At 30.0% G+C, this 22,904-nt stretch overlaps 2 protein-coding genes and 1 non-coding gene across 3 annotated transcripts; all 3 read left to right on the top strand.

Moving 5' to 3' along the window:
* Nucleotides 1–7,134: 7,134 nt before the first annotated feature.
* LOC133674780 (probable lactoylglutathione lyase, chloroplastic) lies at nucleotides 7,135–11,514 on the top strand. The gene is made up of 9 exons (XM_062096013.1): nucleotides 7,135–7,535; nucleotides 7,710–7,899; nucleotides 7,984–8,108; nucleotides 8,277–8,341; nucleotides 8,512–8,724; nucleotides 8,815–8,862; nucleotides 9,992–10,099; nucleotides 10,276–10,416; nucleotides 11,109–11,514. Exons 1-9 carry the CDS (start codon nucleotides 7,406–7,408, stop codon nucleotides 11,148–11,150), a joined length of 1,062 nt encoding a protein of 353 aa, XP_061951997.1. The 5' UTR covers nucleotides 7,135–7,405; the 3' UTR covers nucleotides 11,151–11,514.
* A 3,774-nt stretch (nucleotides 11,515–15,288) lies between these two features.
* Nucleotides 15,289–19,307, top strand: LOC133673967 (probable RNA methyltransferase At5g51130). Its single transcript, XM_062094918.1, has 9 exons — nucleotides 15,289–15,520; nucleotides 16,129–16,413; nucleotides 16,490–16,601; nucleotides 16,759–16,806; nucleotides 16,974–17,235; nucleotides 18,085–18,172; nucleotides 18,317–18,382; nucleotides 18,581–18,649; nucleotides 18,779–19,307. The coding sequence occupies exons 2-9, from the start codon at nucleotides 16,150–16,152 to the stop codon at nucleotides 18,866–18,868; spliced, it is 999 nt and encodes a 332-aa protein (XP_061950902.1). The 5' UTR covers nucleotides 15,289–15,520; nucleotides 16,129–16,149; the 3' UTR covers nucleotides 18,869–19,307.
* A 3,146-nt stretch (nucleotides 19,308–22,453) lies between these two features.
* Nucleotides 22,454–22,526, top strand: TRNAK-CUU (transfer RNA lysine (anticodon CUU)). Its single transcript has one exon. It is a non-coding gene; the product is annotated as a tRNA-Lys (tRNA).
* The last annotated feature ends 378 nt before the right edge of the window (nucleotides 22,527–22,904 follow it).

Raw genomic sequence — 22,904 nt, 5'->3', positions numbered from 1 at the left:
TTATGAATATTTGCAATAAACAACTCAAAATTAATTAAAAACCCAGCCCGAGAAATCAAATAAAAAGCTGGTTATAATTTTTTTAAGAAAAAACTTGGTTCTGTTTGATTTTAGCTTCAAATTCTAGAAATTAAAAAAAAACAAAAAATCAAACTAAAAAAAATTAATTCTAACACGTATATCAAACCAGAACAACCCATTTTTTTGTCTAAAAAGATAAAAAAAAATTTATGAAAAATGTCCATTTTTTTTATTCATTTGAACTTATTCAAATTTAGCAAAAATAAATTTGAATTAGAGTGAACTAAATCAGGTGGTTTGGTTCAATTTAAAATAAAAAAATAAAATTTAATTTGTTGGTTTTTATATTCAAACAAAACTATTTGAATCGAAACTCACCTTTTAACACTATACTAATTATGTTATTTGCGCTTCGTCATGGGCCGTATGTCTTTTTTCAACAAAAACAATTATATACATGGGCTTTTTTGATGTGTTTTTCTAGAAAATTAAAAGGTTTATATATATTTGTAATCAAATAAATTGATAGTTATGTGTGTTAATAAATGAAATAAAAAAGATTATAAATGAGAGCTAAAAATAAAACTGAAAAAATCAAGAGATATATATAGATCAAGATATTTCATCTCACAATATAGAATATTCACCCAGTTGTATTTGCTAAATTTATCTATTAAAATAATTTTTTTATTCAATTAAACAATAATAGAAATAGACATATACATATTAAATTCCTCAAGTTAGGCAAAAAGGGGAAAAATATCATGCAAGGTTGAAGATATTTAAAATATTATCTGAAAATAAATAAAAAATTAATTAAAAAATAAAGTTTTTCTATACAAAAAATATATAAAAACTATTATAGATGAATAAGAAAAATCTCTTCAAAAATTAAATACATACATAATAACCAAAAATATTATTTAAAAAAGGTTTTATAAAAAAAATATAAAAAAAGTTATATTAATTAAAATATAAAAAAACACATTAATTTTAAAAATTAAAAAAAAAACAAAATAAAAGGTCAGGCTTTGTTAGGGCCCATATGCTTAAGCATTTATTTGTTTTTATTGCATCATGTCATTCAGGCATTCACCTTAATTGTTTTTTTTTAAATCACATAATGTGTTTGTTGAGAGAGATGACATGTCTTCTGATTTTATCCAAATTTCAGCTACTATAATAGCTGAAACACAGGGTTTAAGATTTTTTACCTCGAAAATTTATTTTTTAATTTATGTTTTTTATCAAAAAATCTAGTAAACACTTTAAGAATCATGATAAATTTTTTTTTTATGTCAAAAATTAAAATCAACTTGAATAAAAAAAATTCCAAAGCTTATATTTATATTTTTATACTCTTTAAAGATTAAAAAAATACTTGATATAAACTCTTCATGTGAAACGAAACCTTTGCACACACCACACTTTAAGTGTGGTGTGTGCTTAATGTTATCGCGCAAAGGCAGCCATGATGCCAGTTGGAGCATGTCAAAGTAATGACCAAGCTTGAAACCAATCACTGACCGCACGTGTTATAATGAGTTACTACATACATGACCTGTGCGATGCTGCGGTTATTTTTTTATATAAAAAATATTTTTAAAAAATAAAAATTTAAAAATATAGGGTTTTTCTGCAAAGCTATACTTAAGAATTTTGGGTTTAGCTACAACGCCTGATCTAAAAATAATATTAATAATAAAATTAAATTTGCATGACCCAAGTTTAAGTGAGTTTGGCTGCAACACTGGACTCAACAATATTGGATGTGGGTCTGGCTATAAGGTCATGTCATAAAAATGTGTTAATTAAATAGATTAATTAAAAAAACAAAAAAAAAATCAATAGAAAGGAAAAAACTAATGAAGAAAAAGAAAAAAAAATTAATTAATTGGGTTAACCTTTTAAACCAGGCTGTAACAATCTAGTGTTTTAAAGAAAAAAATTAAAAACCTAAATTCTCAATCAGCTTAATAGTAAAAAAAAATCAACAAAAATAATTATGAAAAAAATAAAAAATAAAAAAGAAAGACAATTTTGGAAAAAATTAAAAAAAAAAACATGGGGAAAGCTAAAACTAAAGCTAAATTCTCAACCAACTCAATATTGAAAAAATAAATTCGACAAAGATAATTTTAAAAAAAATATGTGAGGGAAACATTACAGCCAAACAAAAACCATGTAAGGGAAACACTGTAGTAATCCATAGTGTTTTTTTTTTTTTGAAAAAAGCTACAAAACTAAGTTTTTAACCAGCTCAATATATAAAAAAAAATTGACAAATACTATTTAAAAAAAAACGAAGTCAATTTTGGGTAAAAGAAATGAAAAAAAAAACATGTAAAAAAAAAGGAAACAAAAGCGGAAAAAAAACATACGGGGAAAGCTATAGTGTTTTAAAGAAAAAAACAAACAAACTAAATTTTCAACCAGCTCAATAGTAAAAAAATAAAATCAACAAAAATAATTCTGAAAAAAACAAAAAAAAAATGAAAATATGTAAAAAATGACAATTTTAGGAAAAAAATAAAAAAACAAAAAAAAACATGTGAGGAAAGCTAAAGCTAGATTCTCAGCCAGCTCAATATTGAAAAAATAAATTCGATAAAGATAATTTTTTAAAAAAAATATGTGGGGAAAGACTGCAACAAAACAAAAACTATGTAGGGGAAACACTGTAGCAATTCATATTTTTTAAAAAAAAAAACTACAAAGCTAAATTCTCAACCAACTTAATATAAAAAAAAATCTACAAAGACCATTTTGAAAAAAAAAGAATAAAAAAATCATAAAAAAAACAATGTATGAGAATATTATAGCAATCTATAATGTTTTAAAGAAAAAACAACATAGTTAAATTTTCAATCAGCTCAATATTTAAAAACATTTTGAAAAAAAATAAAGAAAAAAAGAAAAAAGAAGAAGTCAATTTTGGGTAAAAAAAAAGGGAAAAAAAACATGTAAAAAAATAAGAAACAAAAGCAAAAAAAAAAACAAAGCAAAAAAAAAAAAACAAAACGCTACAGTAAAAAACCTACGTGTTTTAGAGTTCTTATTAATGGCATAAAAACATTCTTTAATTTTATAGCATTTAATGTTGATGAAAATGATCGACACTCGTTAAATTAGAGTTGATTTTATATTGTAAACAAAATGTTGGATGAAATATTGTTGTAAAGCATACTTTTGAAACTCGGTCCGACCCGACGGGTCAACTAGGGATCCGGGGCTAGAACCGGACCAGGTTGAAGAAAAAATAAATGAAGGAAAAGCACTATAAGACCCGGTTAACCCGACAAGACCCAGTCAAAAATTCGGTTGCAACCCGTTGACTTTCGGTTTTTTTACTAAAACGATGTCATTTTAATTTAAAAAAAAAAAGAATTGATCCGGTCAAAACCCGGAACTCGAATTTTAAACCGGGCCAAGTCTGAAAACTATGTGTAAAGGTGTTAGCTTTTTTTGTTTTAGTTTCATGATAAAATTATAATATTGATTTAATCACAAAATAGTAATTATTAGTTTGATGATAAAATTATAATATTATTATTGATATAGCTTTTTAATCATTAAATATAACATAATGATAAATATTTTTTATTATCTTTTTTAGGGCGGTTATGAGAGAGGATGTAAAAGTTGTCAACTTATAAATTATAAAATGGAAACCACAGAGAGTTCAATTATTTTCACGATAAAATAAGAAAAAACACGTCTTTGACATGAAAAAGATTTTTCTTCTTTGAGAAATTTTTGAGACACCGTTATATCGGTCAATAGTCTTTTCTTATGAATTTTTGCCAAAATTCTCTTTACTTAAAGCTCCATTTCCTTGTTTATGTATTTTTTTTATAGAACACATCATTTTTAATTAATAGCAAGATTTTTTTAATAAAACATTATTATGATTTAAAAATCAAGTTTTAAAAAAGGAAAATTTTTATATCTTTGATAATTTTTATGTAGTTGTATGCACAAATAAAGAAATAATTAATTTGAAAGAATTGTATAAAAAAATATACAATTAAAAAGTAAAAAACCGATCTTAATATTTATGAGTTCATCTTGAAAAAAAAAAGTTTTATAAAAGTGATTTTGCTCTTTAAACATGTAAAAAAAAAAGTAAATCATGTTCTTGTTCTAGAGAGTTTTTTTAAATTTAAAGTGAAAATCATTCATGATATCTTATAGTTTTTCAAAATTATATTTATCTATTTAGTTTTGAAAATCACATCTTGTAACCCATATCAAAATAAAAATTTAAATATTATAAAATGACCTCTTTTAATATATATTATAATAATTAGACTTCTAATGACATACCGTTTTGCCCACTCTTTTTTTTTTCGATTATCTTTTCCTTTGACGAACAATTTTCTCTTAAATCGAACAACAAAGATATGTATTCAAATTGATTCATGACATGAATTTAGATTTCATCGTTCTTGTTTAATCGATGGAATCTCACATTTTCAAATTGATTTATTGAAGGATCTTGAAATTTTGAGGTGGGTTTTAGGATATAGATAAATTGAGAAACAAGTCTTCTAAGTAACCTTTGATTAGTGTAAAAAAAATAGATGGATTTAGGGTTTAGACACATGTTTATGATTTTACGAGAGCTTGGATTGAGTTTTTGAATTATTTAGAGTCGGTTTGAGAATGTGGTTGAAACTGTATTTTTTTAAATTTTATTTATTTTTTATTAATTTGTTTTTATATTTTTAGATTGTTTTAATGTGTTGATTTTAAAAATAAAAAAAATATTATTTTAATATATTTTTAAATAAAAAATACTTTAAAATATAATTGTTATTATAATTTTAAAGAGACCTGATAAAGGCTAACAAACAGGCCGTAGAGAGCTGACATGCGGTGGCTGGTCAGAAATCACAACTAGGAGATAAGGAGAAGGGGAATGCTCTATACTGATATTAACTAATATCTAAATGATGTGGGGGAATCACTGTTCCTCTACACCCAAAAACACTGTGGATTACAATAGTAATTCACAGTGCTTTACTCTTTTTTTTTTCTAACTTTTCTTTTTCTTCTTTTCTTTTTCGTTTATTTTTTCAAAATTACTTTTGTTTTTCAACTTTCCTATTTTTTTTTCATTTATTTTTTTTCAAAATTATTTTTGTTGATTTTATTTTTTAAATATTGACCTGGTTAAAATTTTTACTTTGTAATTTTTTTCTTTACAATACTGTGGATTGCTGCGATATTTTTTCACATAATTTTTCTATTTTATTTTTTTATTTTTCAAAATTATATTTGTCGATTTTTTTTAAAATTGAGCTAATTGAGAATTTAGTTTTGTAATTTTTTTTCTTTAAAACATTGTTGATTGCTACAGTGTTTCTCCGCATGGGTTTTTTTAATGATTTTCTCCGAAATTATCTTTTTTTATTTTATTTTTTAATATTGAGCTGGTTAAAAATTACAGTTACAATATGTGAGGAAAGCACTGTAACTTTCATTGAAAATTATTGTTGATTACTATAGTGTTTTTTCCCATATGGTTGTTTTCCTGTTTTTGTTATGTTTTTCCCTAAAATTATCTTTGTCAATTTTATTTTTTAAATATTAAGCTGGTTAAGAATTGCAATTACAAGTAAATACAAGTTTTTCCTCACAAAACACTATGGATTGATACAGTTTTTCCTCACATAGTTTTTTTCCAGTTTCTTTTGTGTTTTCTTTTTTTGTGATATTTTTTTTTAAAATTATCTTCGTCGATTTTTTTTAATATTGAGTTGGTTAGAATTTAACTTTGTAATAAAGCTTAATCATGTGGGGAAAGCATTGTAGCTTTGTTCATAAAACATTGTGGATTGCTACAGTATCTCTTCGCATTGTTTTTCGTTTGTTATAATTTTTTTCAAATTATATTTTTCAATTTTTTTTATATATTGAGTTGTTTGTGAATTACAATTACAAGTAATTACAAATAAGGTTAAATCATTTGGTGAAGCACTGTAGCTTTCATCACAAAACACTGTAAATTGCTACAGTGTTTTCAACATGATTTTTTTTCCCTTTTTTGGTGTTTGTTTTGTTATTTTTTTTTAAATCATCTCTGTCGATTTTTTTTTAATATTGAGCTGATTAAGAATTAGCTTTGTATTTTTTTTTCTTTAAAACACTATGAATTGTTGCAGTGTTTTCCCATGCGATTTTTTTATGATTTTTTCCAAAATTATCTTTGTCGATTTTTTTTTTAATATTGAGTTGGTTAAGAATTATAATTACAAAAAAACTAAATTATATGAGGAAACCATTGTAGTTTTTCTCACAAAACACTATGGATGACTACAATATTTCTCTAAATGGTTTTTTATTTTATTTTATTGGGAAAAGCGCTATAGTTTTCCTCACAAAATTATCTTTGTCGATTTTTTTTATAAATATTGAGCTGGTTAAGAATTATAATCACAAAAAAGCTAAATTATATGAGGAAACCGTTGTAGTTTTTCTCACAAAACACTATGGATGACTACAATATTTCTCTAAATGGTTTTTTATTTTATTTTATTGGAAAAAGCGCTATAGTTTTCCTCACAAAACATTGTCAATTGCTACAACGTTTTTTCTCATGAGTTTTTTTCCTTCCAAACTTATCTTTGTTGGTTTTTTTTTAATATTAAGTTGGTAGAGAATTTAGCTTTATAATTTTTTTTTCTTTTTATTAACTGAAAAGCTAAATCATGTGGCGAAAACACTCTATCTTTTCTCACAGAACACTGTAGATTGCTACAAATCATTTTGTTCAGTATCTAAGTTTTTTATCACCAACACAACTTTTTTTTTCTAGTCATGAAATATTTATTCTATCATATTTTTAATTTGCATTATTTATTTAACATTGATTCATAATTTTAACACTATCAAGTATATTTATTTTATAAACCGGCGTATGTACATATTATCTCGTAATTTATTAAACTCGATAGACAATTACAGAGGTAATTTTCTCTAATTGTTTTTTTTTAAATGACAGCGGGCTCGTGAAGCAGGGAGTGGGCTCGTGACTATCGACGGCCCCATTCCATCTACCGACAGCACAACACAAGAGACAGTGCCCCCCCTCGATCCGAATCTTCGTAAAGAAACCTCGACTGAGCTCGCTTCACTCCTCAGCTTAGCACAAAAAAAAAAGAAAAAAAAAAGAAAAAAGAAAAAAGAAAAACATTTTAACTTTATTCTCTCCTCCTATTCGCTGATTATCAGTTTATCACAAACCTCTCCTCCCTGTTTCTTCCAGCACAGAACAAGAGACAGTGCATAGATATTAGAAGAAGAAAAGGGATAAATCTTAGATATATTTGTTATTTAAATAGAAAATTAAGAAATTAATTTAACGGTGAGGATAATTCCCATGGCTTCCTCCACAATTAGACCATCCTCAGCGTCTTCTTTGTTCAGGCTCTGTAATACTACCAATACCTGTGCTGCTTCTCTTGTTTCTCTTAATCCTTCTTCTCGCAGATTCCCTTATCTTGCCAGTGGTAACCATACTCTTCTTTTCTTCCCATCTGTTTCTTACTATTCGTTGAATTTGCTTTATATATATATATATATTGTAATTGATAATTCATCTTTACATTTCTGGAGATTCTCTAGTAGCAATCTTATTGAAAGCTAGGGCTTTTATTTGTTGTTGATATGTGATGGTGATGCAGCTGTTCCTCAATCGCATTTCTTCGGTTTGAGAGCTTCTTCTAAGATTTGGAGAGGAGAGAGTAGAAGCATTACAGCTGGAAACATGGCACAAGCAAGCACAGCTGCTAGTCTGTTGGAGTGGGTCAAAAAGGACAAGCGTAGAATGCTACATGTTGTTTATCGCGTTGGGGATTTGGACAGGACTATAAAGTATGTGTTGTGTTTTTATCTCATTTCTTTGTTTTTGCTTATGATGATGATGAGCAAGCAACAATCTCATGGTTCTGACTGCAGGTTCTACACTGAGTGTCTGGGGATGAAGCTGCTGAGGAAACGTGACATACCGGAGGAGAGATATGCAAATGCCTTTCTCGGATATGGACCTGAAGATTCTCACTTCGTCATAGAACTCACTTACAGTAAGTGAACTCACTGCCTTTCCGAGACAGTGAGCTTATTATGTCTACCTTTCCTAAAATTGCCACAATGTGATTCCTTATGTTAAAAACAAACAATTCAGTACTTGATGTCTCCGAATTTTTTGTATTTTTTTTTGGGTTTTATTTTTATTTGTTTAATGCTGCCAGATTATGGAGTTGACAGCTACGATATTGGAACTGGATTTGGACATTTTGGCATTGCACTTGAGGATGTAATTTTCGATGGCTAAACTTTCTTTCTTAAAATTTATTATTCTTAAAACTGCAGTCAGATTAAAATGACTGGTCCTTGAGTTATTCCTTTTCTTACTATCTTGGACAGTCAGCTGTTCTGATGGTTACTGAAAAACTTGAACTAGGTTCCATGTTCCCTTTTGATTAGGTTGCCAAGACAGTTGAACTCATAAAGGCCAAGGGTGGCAAAGTGACCAGAGAACCTGGTCCTGTTAAAGGTGGCAGTACAGTTATTGCTTTTATTGAAGATCCTGATGGTTATAAATTTGAACTGTTGGAAAGAGGACCCACACCTGAGCCACTCTGTCAGGTTATGCTTCGGGTTGGTGATCTTGATCGCTCTATAAATTTTTACGAGAAGGTGTGTTATTCTGGCCTGATCAAGCAACCATCTGCTTGCTGATTATATCATGTTAATAGTGATAATCTGAAACATTTTTTTATGATATAGGCTTTTGGCATGGAGCTTCTTCGCAAACGAGATAATCCAGAGTACAAGGTAAATTGGCCTCATTTGCTAAATGCATGTTGTTCACCATATTCATATCTTGTTTATACCCTGTAACAAATTAGTTTCTTAGAATCACTAAAATTAGGCCTGATTAGTTGGTGTATTTACTTTAGTACCTTTCCAACTTTAAACCTTTTATTTTTCATTGCCCCCAAGGCACGAAGAGAACAGTAACTTTACCGAACTTTCTTCAAGAAGGTTCTCTAATAGTATAAGAAGTGGGTAGGTGCTATCATATAGAAGAGAAGTCTGCCCCAGTCACGAAACTTATCTCGCCAAGACTTAAGAGTGCATGTAGATCTTGGCATCTAGGGTTCTGGCTTTTTCTTTAATAAGTGACATCCCACTCATGCCAGTTTCCTTCCCTCTTGGGATTGATGTCCTCTTCTATGATGAATGATTGGATCAAATAATTGATAGATAAAGGATAAGATCCCTCCTTCTTTTGACAATGAAGTATGTATACCTGGTACTACTGGAAGGAGCAGAAAAGGATATGTAAAGTCCTGTAGCTATTCTGAGTGGGAGTAAAATAGTTTTGCTTAAGTTAGTGTGGACTATTTGGAGTGCAGTCAGAAAAAAGGTAGGCACTATTAATCTTCGGATGGAATCTTGTTGAGGCCTCATTCAAGCTTTTATCCTTTATGTGGATGCTCGTGAGTTTGGCTTGCTGCTTTGTATAAGGTTAGATGGGATATAGGATGAAAACCAACATTTCATTGTGACAAAAGAACACTCCCTAAGAGACAATAAGGTTATTTTCATAGCTTACATGGAGCAGAACCCATGGTAGGCTGCATTAAATAGGTGTTACATTACTTTTTTATTATCTCCAATTTCCATATCAAATTGTGGTCTTGAGAAAGAACTTGAATGTTTTACTTGTTGCTTGATCCTCTTGCATGCATTGCTTCTTTGCATTATGTTTCAAATCTTTTGTATATTCATGACAAACTGCCATTACAACTTGATCCTTTTATGTATCTCTGAATTGAATATGTACACTGTCTTGCATTTCTAGATCAGTTAATTTGATTAATTAAAAAAATTCTCTATACACCCTTGTTTGACATCTGATTTATTGTGCCAACTGACATAACCTTGTTTCAACTACTAGTATACAATAGCAATGATGGGTTACGGCCCTGAAGATAAAAATGCCGTGCTGGAGTTGACATACAACTATGGGGTCACTGAATATGACAAAGGAAATGCATATGCTCAGGTATGGACTTTTTTCCTATGTGGTGGAATTGTGTTTTGGTGGTGTTCTTAAAATACTATAGTTGTTTATGTTCCTTTGTTTCATGAGGAATTTATTATCATGGTACTTGATGAAAATGATTGGTTTTTCTTGAATCATTTTGTGATTTTGATTTTTCCTTTCTATCATTGTAAAAGATTGCAATAGGCACCGATGATGTCTATAGAACTGCGGAAGCAGTTAAACTCTTTGGTGGGAAAGTTACCCGAGAACCTGGACCATTGCCTGGTATCAGCACCAAGATAACTGCATGCTTGGACCCAGATGGTTGGAAGACGGTACGAGTTTAAAAAGTTCTTGCCTTATGTTTCTGCCTGATGACATTTTTTTTGCTATCAAAGCAGTATTGTTGGAATAGATTGTCCTTGCATTGAATGGTTTTATTGGCATTTCTTTGTCATATCTTCAACACAGCTGCATGATCTGTTGAGAGTAAATGAGCATATTTCATCTATTTAATTACAGCACAAGTACTGTTGACAGTAAACAAGTTTCATCTATATATAATGTTATTGGTGTATCACTTGAGTTACTACACAGAGACTTCTTTATGAGAATGAGGATGTCCCTGTGCATGGCAGGGCTGCTAAAGTTTTCTTGATTTGAATGGTATAGGACTAGACAGTCAGATCTCTGCTAGAATTATAGGTAACTCAAATTTCATTGATGTTTTAGTCCGGTTTCTTTCTTTCTCTTACTATATTTGAAACACTGGCCAAGATGAGCCTAGGGTGGCATCTTAATAACTGAAGAGTTTGTTCTTGGGCTTGACTGATTAAAGACCATTACAAGACTTTCAAATTGAAGATGTGAAACTTGCCTGTAGATCATCTGTTATCATGTGTATAACTGCATATTCAATTGCAAATCCTATCTTCAAATGTAAATTTTGTGTCACAAGGAAGAATTTAAGGAACTCTCTGCATCTGTAATGTTTGTTTCGTTTTACAGTTTTTATTTTCTTTGACAGGTTTTTGTAGATAACATTGACTTTCTCAAGGAACTGGAGTGAGTTTCAGGACAGCATCAATATGCCGTGCCCAACTCTAATCTTGTGCCAAACTGTCGTCCAAATTTATCGCTTGTGAGATAGTTATCAATTAGCGTTTTGTAGATAAACTGGTCTCTTTCACAGGATCGCAATTTGCAGCTACAAACCTACTGGTGGCAGCTTTGCAGTAGCTTTCTCCATTCTGTTTGATTGAAAGAGAGGATTTTTTACAAAATACTTGTGTTTGATCAGCCTGTTTTGAAAGTTATGTAAGCATACGTAGAATACCTAAACGATGTGTATTGTAACAAGCCATCTCTGAGCTCAAGATTGTCATCTGGCAGACGTTTTGCATGGAAAATTGAATGTTCAGGGTTTCTGTGAAGGTTCATATCATTATACCAAGTGAATATCCAAAGCTTAATATCTTTGTACAGCATGAATGTCCAAAGGTTTTCTTCAATCGTCTGCCTACTGTACAATTTCTAACACCTCTTCTTCTCACTCCCTTTGTTTGTTATACAAAGGGTACAGGTTTGTAGCAAGAGGTTTGTGCTGGAAGAGCATGCTAGCTGGAATGAAGGGCCTCAAGGTTCTCAATTTGTACTGATTCAAGATTTCAAATGGAAAAAACAAAGGTTTAAAGACTTGGAAACAAAGCTCTGGTATAATTATAAAGGAAATTCTCTTTTGATTTTTTAAATAAAGGTAAAATGTATACATGCAATACCAATCAAGTAAACTTAGTACACTAATTACATAAGAAAATAAATAAAAAAATCTAATAATCATGAAATTAACTCTAATTTTCTATGCAAGAAATCAAAAAAATCTCAACAAGCAATTCCTTGGTTGTAATTTTGCTTTCTTCCCTGAAGGAAGGGTAAATTAAGGGTGTTGTTTAAGCAGTTTTGCTGATACATTCATTTTTCTTTAGTTTCAAACATGAAAGGATAATAAATATGTTCTGTTTTCATTCCTTTATTATGAAAGAAAGATTGTGATTTTGCATGTTAAGACTTTGCATATGAAACTATGTTTTATTTGTAATTTTTTTCCATTTACTTTTGATTTTTGAGAGCTCCTTTCTTTGCATTATTACTGAGAAACTTCAACCAGAGCTTGTTAATCTTATTGGCTTTTGATATTGCGAGTAATTATGCCGGATGTCTACTCTAAGAGCATCTCCAACGGGAAATACTATATTAAAAAACCAAATAAAAAAATAGCTTTTTGAATAGTATAAATATAGTTTTTTTTATTATATGCATTTCAATGGTAAAAAACTATTTAGAAAAGCCAATTATATTTTAATATATTTTATGTTAAATTAATTTTAATATAATTATATAACTAATTTAAATATATTTTATGTTTTAGAACTTTAGATATAGTTAAAAATCTGATGAGTATTCAGACAGTAATAATTGAAAATTGAACAATAACAATTCAAAGTTAAATAGTAACCATTCAAAATCAGACAGTAATAATTGGAAAGTCAAACAGTAACAGTTCAAAGTCAGACAGTAACAGTTGGAAATTGGATAGTAACAGTTCAAATTTAAACAGTAACAGTAAACTTTCACGTCAATATTATAAATAAAAATATAAAAGAATTGAGTCATACAAACACTTGTATATTGAGATACTATTTGCCTCACTTATTGGAGTGAAAAAATGAGCTATTGGCCAATGACTATAAAAATAATCATTGATCAACAATTATTTGTTTTTGCCTTATCTACAAGAAAATGTAGAAATGGCTCTTCATATAACAAATAGCTAAAATAACTATCTGTTTGCCTCACGTGTTGGAGTGAGAAAATGAAGAAACAAAAGCTAAAAGTACAATTTTTAATATTTGACTCTTCATTTAGCTCTTTCATTGGAGATGCTCTAATTATTATTTTTTTAATTTAAATTTGCTGGTGTTAAAATAATACTTCTAAAAAGTCTCAATTAGACCATTGAAGATGAAATATCTGGTAATTAGAATCCTAGAAACCCAAATTTCAATATTTTTTTCTACATAAATTACCATAAAAACATTGTAGAACCTAAAGAAATTTATTTTTAATTTCAAAACATCTTTAGTTATTCTAAAAACTCAAAATCAAATTGTATAAAAAAACTTTTTGACCTCTAATTTATTTTTTTCACATGATTAAGGTGCAAAATTATCTTCATTGAACTCATCTCCAAAACAAACCTATTAACACCAATAATGTTTTTTCGTTGTTGGATTGCGATTATTGAAAACATAATAAAAATAGTGTTTAGAATAGAAACATAAATGTTTAAAATTATAGAACTAAATATGTAAAAATTATAAAATTAAGGGATCATACTGTAATTTAGCAAGTTTAAATTTTGCATTGTGGATTCACTTGAATAGTAAATATCCTAAATTTTTAATTTATTTTTTTTCTTTGATTGAATTGAAAACTAAATTTTATTTTAAAGTGATATTTTTTTTTTATTTTCCTGTCAATATACTCTTGGAATAATGATTTAGTGCGTGTTTATTTACGAGGTGCATCATGAGACATAAACACACTTTATTGTATCATAAAAAATTAAGGTTGGGATTATTATGAATATTAACAATATCTCTACCGAGAATTTTAGGGTTATATAGTCAATGAGGAGTGAGACATCTTAATTTAAAGGCTCCTAGAGCAAATTTAAAGACTTAAAAAAAAAATTAATTATCAGAGAAAAAGTGTTACGTTTCATCATGAGAAAAAAGAAAATAAAAAATGGTCTTCACTATTTTCGAAACAGAACTGAAAACTCTCAAGGTCCTTTCATTCATTTTGATATAGTATTTATAATCGAATCTAAATATATATACCAATAAACCGAATTAAATTCTAAGGAGTGGACTTCCAAGTATTGATTAATAACTTTGAAGAGAAATTTCTTACAATATGTTTATTATTAAATTATTTTTTCTTAAATTAACTCATAAGCATTTTCGGTCCGGTTTAGTTTTTATAAAAAAAATGACCAAATCGAATTAAAAAAACCAAAACCAGTTCAAATCGACTGGTTTTAATTCGGTTTGGTTTTTTGGACAAAAACCGCTTCACACCGGTTTGGCTCGGTTTGGGTTCGGTTCGGTTTTTTCAGTTTCAGACTTATAAAACCGAACCAAACCGGTCGATTTTTTCAAAATTTAATCGGTTTTTTTAAACGAAAAACACTTTCCAGTCAAAGAAAAATTTGGTTTGGTTTCCAGGAAAGCGTTTTTCCTTTTGGCTGTGTTTATTTTCCGGAAAGTGGTTCCAAACTTTCCTGTGTTTGTTTGCCATTAAAAAAGTTGGTCAACAGAAAACACTTTTCAGTCAAAGGAAAATTTGGCTTGGTTTTCAGGAAAGTGTTTTCCTGAAAAATTTAGGCGGAAAACACTTTTCGAAAGTTGTGAAAAATTTAAAAATGTCATTATTTACTAGTTATATTAAATTTGATTCTCAAATTTTTAATTGCTATATATTATTTGTTTTGAATATTTATTTTTCAATTTCATCTCTTAAAATTTAATTTTTATATTAACTTTGGTCCTTATTTTTATAATTGCTATTTGTTTTTTCCTTATTATTTTTTTATTGAAATTTTTTATCTATCAAATTTGGTTCTCATTCTTTTAATTGTTAGTTATTTTATTTGAAATAATTTATAAAATGTTAATTATTATTATTTTAATTCCTTCATCTTTTATTTTTTTTTAATTTTTTAGATTTGATCTCTATTATTTTGATTATTATTTATTTTATTTGAGATAATTTATAAAATTATATTTTTTTTTAATTTCATTCTCATTTAACTTTTTAATTTGTAAGATTTGTTCCTCATTATTTTAATAAACTTAAGAAAAATAAAACATTAATAAGTTATTTTTCAGCTCATTTTCCATAAGATAACCAAACACTGAAAAATATTTTTCAACTTATTTTTTATTACATTATCAAATATCAGAAAATATTTTTTAAAATTTATTTTTTTTAAAAAAATTATTTTCTAGTAAATAAACGGGGCTTAAACATGTTGGTTAGATGGTTGTTTGTTTAAATATTTTTATTTATAAATATATTAAAAAATCAAATTTCAGTAAAAACACTGCGAAGCTATTCATCAACACCAGCCCACCCTTCTTTAAAAAAAAAATCGAATCCTCCTTTACTAAGAAAAAAAAAACCCCTCAAAACCATAAACAAAAGGCCTCTGTCATTCTATACCAGTCATAGCAGCCGCTGGTTGGAGAGGTAAGAGAAAAGGCCGAAACGTCGCCACCCCAAGCAGCTCCATCCTCACAACAGTAGCTAGCCTCGCATGCTCCCAGCTCACCATCTTCATCAAACAGTGACCCCTTTACAGTCGCAACTCTAAAGGTAAGATTTTTATCTTTTTCTTCGTTTTTGTTTACTGCATACAAAAAATCAGAATAGAAGAAAAGGAATTAGACGTTTAAATATGGGGGGTTTTGTTTTGGTCCTTGCATGATGATGATTATCAAATCTAATTTGGCTGTAAACTAATGATGAGCTAAAGGGAGTTTGCTCTTGTCGGTTTCGCACACATTGAGATTTTGCATTATAGTTTTGAACAATTCTGGTTATGTAAAGAATGGATTCGGGTAATGTTGGATGATGTTTGCTTGACATGGACAACGTTGGAGTCTTGAATAAATAAGGTAATATGGGCCTAAACATTGAAAATAAAATAAATATGCTCCCTTTGCTTTCGGATTAACGCAATGAATAAAGTGATTTAACTTAGTTTTTTGTCTTTCGATTTGTCAAAAGTGAAATCTTCCGACCTTTAAACTTTGGTTCCAGATGATCAGTTTTCTTTGTCAAATTTTTTTCATGTTTTATAAACCATGGAGCGGCAGGATGGTCTAGATTTTGTTAACGTGGCAAAGCTTATGGGGGCTCTTGGTTTTTCCTATTCTTAAAAGGACGCATAAACCCTAACTTTTTGCTAACAAAATTTGCAGATAGAAACCCTTCTTCTCAAAATGACAGAAGAGAAAGAAAACAAAAACGGAATCATGGAGAGGAAGCGGAAGCGGAAGCAAAATGATAGAAATAAGAAGAATCCAGAAGAAAACCAAAACAATCACAATCAAGATCAAGATCAGAAGAATGCAGTAAAAGAGGATAAGGAGGAAAAAAGTGAAGGAAAAACAACAAAACAAGAAGTTACTTCTGAAGACAACAACAAGAGGAAACACAAAATTGTATTTCCATTCGGCAATTATAGAAACTACTATGGTTATCGTGTAAGTATTTTAATTTCATTTAATATGTTTATTAATTAGTAATTTATGATTTATTTATTTATTCATGAGATGACAGATTAATGAAGTGGATGGAGACCCAAGACTTAAGGTCTTTGAGAGGGATTGGTTTCAAGGCAAGGATTGTCTTGACATTGGTTGCAATAGTGGCATTCTCACCATTCAAATTGGTATTTTTTTTTTTGCTCCTTTTAATTTACATTTCACATTTCAGAAATTAGGCAAAAAGGAATTTTCTTTGTAGTAAAGTTGAAGGGCAATATATGCTGTGTTTAGTTTTAACATGTTTTGACCTGTAATTAATGCAATACTGGATATATATTGCAGCAAGGAAGTTTCACTGCAAAAGCATTCTTGGAATCGACATCGACTCTGGTAATATTTATATTCAGATAGAAGTTGTGATATTTCAAAACATTCCCTGTTTTTATTTTGAGTTAATGATTGCATATGTTCCTGTGTTATGTGGAAGAGTGTTGAGATTGCTAAACTAATGGAGTTTCTTTCACACACATATATATATATATATATATATATTCCAGATAGAGTTTCAGATGCATATTGGCATTTGAGAAAATTTGCAAGAACAGAAAATGTTGAGAAAAACAGTACAAAGGTTACCAGATTGGAGGTTAAAAATAAAGTAAATGGTGCCAAGCATAGTGCATCTGCTTCTTCGGTTGAGACAAAAGAGGACAGCTCAGCTTCTAGTAAAGGAGATCTATTTGATGTAGTTTCTTTCCGACAAGAAAATTTTGTTCAGAGTCAGCGTCCATCAGAGAAGCAATATGATACAATTCTTTGGTAAGTTCCTCCTTTCTTTATTTCATGTCCTGTGAACATGTATTTATGAAGGCATGATTAAGAAAAACAGTCAATAGAATGAGATCATTTTATTTTCACTGCTGGCCAACTGAACAGATCTTGACCATAGAGTTGAATAAATTACTGGGTTGTTATTGCCTCACTTATTGGGTGTTTCATTTCATATAGCATTGTCCTCATTCTTTTGTTCATTTTTCAAAACATAAGGTTAAATCTTCATGTTCCATTAAATGAACTGGACTAGATGGAATAAATTCCTGTCAAATATTCTTTTGCCTTGTCCTAGATGCTTAAGTCTTCTCAATCGGGCAGCACTAGTAAATCTTCACTGTTTTATCTAAAATCTTTAGAAAAGCGGATTCCTGTCACCGCTGGTCCAAATTAATATCCTTTCATGCAATTGTATGTGACGGATTCTGTAGTGACCTTACTTGAACATTATTGTATTTGTTAAACCTAAACTAACATACTAGGAGGTGCATTCACCCTCTTTAGTTAAATCTAGAGTAACATGGAAAGAGGTGTCTTAACTCCCCTTATTTTTTGTTTTACTACTTATTTTTCTAGATACTGTATCTTGAAATTTGTTTCTTCAAAGAAGGCTTTGCTGATAGAAGACAAAATAATCAGAGGGCTTGACTTGCAGAACTATCCTCTCCATCTTTTTTTACCCTTTCTCATTATGCATGCATGCTGAATGACCTCTTGGCATTTTGTAGGTCCTCATTGCTGTACTTTATTGTAATATTGATTCTTTTTTAAGTTTTTAAATGAATTATTTACATTATTGAGGGATATGGCCTAATGTGATTTATGGTGTGTTTGTAGTTTGAGTGTAACAAAATGGATTCATCTGAACTGGGGGGATGATGGATTGATTACTTTATTTTCAAAAATATGGAGGCTTCTACATCCGGTAAATGTGATATGCATTTATCTTATGCTAAATATTTTTCTTGTCATTACAAAGTTCTTCATGAAATTTGGTTATGGTTGTTTCATTAGTACACAACACTATTTCTGATGTGTACATTGAAGGTTAGTGTCTTACCTTTGGCAGGGTGGCATTCTAGTGCTAGAACCTCAACCTTGGCAGTCATATGAGAAGAATCGACGTGTCTCTGAGGTATTAATCGGTTTTCACCTGGCAGATTGTAGGAACTGGATGTGTGGATATCCCTTTCTTTTACTGAAACAACAGAATAAAAACCTTTTAGGATTGTTAGATAAACATACTGGATTTTCAATGTAGTTAAAACTCAAGATTTTTATTATCGAATTACAAACTTTTCAATGTGGTTAAGGCATTTTTCCACTTGTGCAGACAACAGCAATGAATTATCGAACTATCACGTTTCGTCCAGAAAGTTTTAGGGAAATTCTTCTGGATAAGGTATGTTTCATGATTTGCCCTATTAACATGGTTGATTGAACAGAGGAATGGACATTTATGGGTCTCTTCTTTATCAGTCTCTGCCTCTGTTTAAGATTTTCATGTACATGACATTCTGAATATTTGCAGATTGGATTTAGACGGGTAGAGGACATTACTGATGGCTTGTCAGGCAGCAAAGCTGGATTTGATAGACCCATTTTTGTCTACCACAAATGACCAAGTAAAGGAAGATAAACTAGCAAGCATGAGTCGCCTAATTTTATGCAATGGTCTTGGTTCTTGACGGATCCAGTGTGTGGAATATTTGCAAGTGGGGTCAGTTGATGATCTGTAACCACAAACCTAGCCATCAGTGCATAGGTTCAAAATCATGAATCAAGTATGCGCATGTGGCTCAGCTCGGCAATGCAGCATTCCATGTGTGCAATAGGCAGCAGGAGTCGTGTGGGGGTTTTGTGACCTGTGGGAAGCTTCCAATCCAAATGTTTACATGGTGTTTCCCATTTATCTTACCTCATCTTTTCAGGGTGGGTAAGCATGAAAATTCATTATAGGTGAAGGGAATTTGTCCTCCAATTTTGTATCTGCTCCACTAGCATAAACGCTGCGAATGTTACTAATGCTTCGTTATCTAGCGCTATTTCTACTTTCAAAATCTCCTTTCTTCGCATTTAGATTTTGTGAAACACAGTTTGAATTTTCTGGGCGTGTGCTAAACTGAGAGCCCAGCGAGCCTCCAATTCGTCCAGCGCACAATTGATCATCACTGCATACTTGACCCGTGTTTTTGCCACTGGTTGTATATATTCTCTTAACACAAATCAAATAAATTTGTGTTAATAAAAAAATAAAAATAAAATAAAAGTAGATTAAAATATTTAATTTTATAAAAAAAAATATTTATACGTTATTTGTTTATTAAAATAATTTTTCATTTAATCAAACGATAATGAAAATAGATACATATGTTAAATTGATTAAGAAAAATAAAATAAAAAATAAATATTATACAAGGATATATATATTAAAAATATCATTTGAGAATAAAAAAAATATATTAAAAAATAAAGTTTATTTATATAAAAGATTAAGAAAAAATTATTAATGAATAAAAAAAAATCTCTTAAAAAATTAATACTAAAAGATAAAATTAAAAAAAAAACATTAACCTTTCAAGAAGGGAAAAAAAAAAAATAGGGATAATCTCCTAAACTTAGCTTAAACTTTCAAATCCACACCTTGTTAAATAATAGACCCACAAACTCATTTAAGAATATAAATTTAATATTGAAGGATAAAATAAAAAAAATCATTAAAATAATATGTCAAAGTATAAATTAACAATAATGAAAAATAAAAAGGGATGAAATAGTAAAAAAATCAATTTTAAAAATAATATTAAATAAAACATGTAGCAATTAAAATAATAAAGATTAAATTGTAGTTTTATGCGCCTATAAATAATAAATATGAAAAATGGACTATTGATTTGTTTTTGTGTTATATTCAATCGATGTTTTTTTTTTAATTTGATAAAAATCAAATTATACTTTGTAAAATTGAAAATTAATTTCATGTGGGCACATTTCTTCACTTTGCAAACACAGCACAATACTCTAATTGGAACAAATTATAAGGTTTAAAAATAAATGAGCATAACGTGAAAGGACAAAATAAATAAAAGATTCATTGACCAGAACAAATAATTGCTGAAGGACCAGAAGGAAGGAAAAAAGCCCAACTCAAACACACTGTAGCAATTCACAAAGGATATGATCTCGAGTAACAATGAAAGAAAGAGTAAATAACCTCATATGAACATAACAAAAAAGTATGAAAACGGAAAAAAAAATCAAGATCCTGAACTAATAACTGATCAAGGACTGAAAAGGATCATCCATGCGCACTATAGCAGGCAGTCCATAGTGCGCATGAGTGCGTGCGAGCAATGAAAGGAATAATAAAAACCCTTTTGGTTTGCTTTGGTAATGGTTAATTGTTAATCGTTAATGTAATGTTAACTTGGATGTAGCTCCAACAATTTGGCTGCTGTAATCCATAAACATTCGAGTACACAAATGATTAGGAAACAGACTGATCTTTGTCTGCTGTCTGTTAAGGGTTAGGTTTCCTTGACTGTTCTTAGTATCTTCCATGAGCTTGGCTTATGTTTACTTTCACGCACAAGAACCAACCTAGGGATGGGTTCCAGCTGTGGAAGGAGCACAGAAAGAAACTGTCCCATTTAATCTTCATCATGACAATTTAATTAATTATTCCAGTTACAATGGGCGCCATTCCTCCCTCCCTCTCTCTATGTGGCCTGAACGGTCTCTAATTACTATGGCAATAATTGAAAGCCATTGTCCCGCCAGTTTAAAACCCTTTAGGATCGATGCGTCTAATTTCCATTACACTCTCCATCAGACAATGCATTCCAGAGATCAGAATTCCACGGTTTCAAATCTGTTTTGTAATGTTGAGCAACAACGATATGGGATTTCCACCCATTCCATTACAGCCAGCTTGTACTCTAAACCCAAGACCCACGTTGACAACTTAGGTTGCATGAAGATTGCGGCTATACGTGGGCCTGCTGAGAAAGAGAGAGGCAGGGCTAAGAGAACCATGTCGTCTACGGTTCTGGAGATTCCAGGTGAGGAAGACTCGTCCAAGCGCTCTAGCACCTTCGAGGAAGACTTTGACTCGATGTCTGACGCAGAGTCCTCATGTCATCATCATGGACTGGATGTCGTTGATACAGCACTGAACGATGAAGAACGCAATATTGATGAGTTGTTTTACCATGAAGAAGCAAGAAAGAAGCTTAAGTTGTTGGCAGATATGGTCGGAGCTGACACGAAAGAACCTGGGTTTGTGCTGGCTAAAGTTGTGACAGTTTTGAAGAGCTTGAGGAACGGAAGCGGTCATATCCATTTACCCAGAAAATAGCTGTTATATATTGGGGTGATCCATTAATCCTTGCCTGTCACCCATCTTCTCCGACCATAGTTATAATGAAGACGTCTGGCCTTCTCTTCTTGTGTGTTCAAACGATCAACCCTAAATATTTCTCCAATTGGTGGTGGTGAGAGCATTTTGCTGGCGTTTGAGAATGATTCTTGGTTTGTGCTTTCAATGTTCTAACTGGAACTATTGATGGGCATGCTTGCATCTCTTCTATCTTATTTCCATTTTTTACAGGGATGTTCTCAATATTTTAGAATCCGTACTGAGTGTGATCAGGATTTGCCAGATCCAACCCCTCTCCTTATGAAGGAAAGGCACGCATGTATCTGTCGGGCGGTGCTTTTAAATCATTCTATAATTTGTTCAATAATTTAAGTTAGTGCTATTCTCGCTCTATAATTGATTATTCAAATTCCATAATCTACTTTTATTTCCTAAGTAAAGCAAAACACCCCTAATTATATTTTCCATAAATGATGATAATTAGATTTTAAAAAAATAAAACTAAATGTGACATTACATTTATATCTAGAAATATAGTCCTATAAGGATCGATATTTGAATTTTATCTTTTTTTAATAATTCGCTGTTACCATTTCTAATTTCATTGAAAATGTTTTGGGTCATACTACGTTTCTTTTCTTGTTATATAATATATTATAATAAATGTGGAATGATACTTAACAATTCATGAATTGGGAACAATGCCACCCCAATTTAAAACCAGCAGCACACACCCATTTAAATTGGAAACCATCCTTGGAATTTTGTGAGGACAATCTCATCAACTTATTGTGATATTTATATATACAGTATTTGCGACAACAAAAGGCCCGTCTAGCTCAGTTGGTAGAGCGCAAGGCTCTTAACCTTGTGGTCGTGGGTTCGAGCCCCACGGTGGGCGCATTCTCTAGTATTTTCCTTTTCTATTCGCTTTCTACTTGTAAGTGTTTTTGTCTAGTATTTTCCTTTTCTATTCGCTTTCTATATCCAAGAGCGCGTAGGCTGTTTGCCATAATAATAATAATAATAATTAATTTTATTTTATTTAAAATTAAAATTTTTAAATAGTTTTGAATTATTTTGATATCTTAAAAATAAATTTTAAAAAATAAAAATATTTTAATATACATATTTTTAAAAACATAATTGCTATAATAATACCAAACACACCTATTAACCATCATATTTTGTGTCCCTTGAAATAAAAAATATTTAATATTGTGGTCAAAATACAGTTTTTTAAATAAAATAATAATAATAATAATTTAAAAACAAATAT

The sequence above is a fragment of the Populus nigra genome, chromosome 15 (genome assembly GCF_951802175.1).
Source record: "Populus nigra chromosome 15, ddPopNigr1.1, whole genome shotgun sequence".
Lineage (NCBI taxonomy): Eukaryota > Viridiplantae > Streptophyta > Magnoliopsida > Malpighiales > Salicaceae > Populus > Populus nigra.
Note: the sequence above shows the minus strand (reverse complement) of the source record. Positions and strands in the feature narration are given on the sequence as shown.

What these genes read in the sequence shown, in the direction of transcription:
- LOC133674780 (XM_062096013.1), top strand. Translation starts at nt 7,406, where the DNA reads ATGGCTTCCTCCACAATTAGACCATCCTCAGCGTCTTCTTTGTTCAGG. An exon ending in CTATAAATTTTTACGAGAAG is followed by an intron (nt 8,725 to 8,814) that starts GTGTGTTATTCT and finishes TTTATGATATAG; the next exon opens with GCTTTTGGCATGGAGCTTCT. An exon ending in ACCCAGATGGTTGGAAGACG is followed by an intron (nt 10,417 to 11,108) that starts GTACGAGTTTAA and finishes TTTCTTTGACAG; the next exon opens with GTTTTTGTAGATAACATTGA.
- LOC133673967 (XM_062094918.1), top strand. Translation starts at nt 16,150, where the DNA reads ATGACAGAAGAGAAAGAAAACAAAAACGGAATCATGGAGAGGAAGCGG. An exon ending in TGGAATCGACATCGACTCTG is followed by an intron (nt 16,807 to 16,973) that starts GTAATATTTATA and finishes TATATATTCCAG; the next exon opens with ATAGAGTTTCAGATGCATAT. An exon ending in AGAATCGACGTGTCTCTGAG is followed by an intron (nt 18,383 to 18,580) that starts GTATTAATCGGT and finishes CCACTTGTGCAG; the next exon opens with ACAACAGCAATGAATTATCG.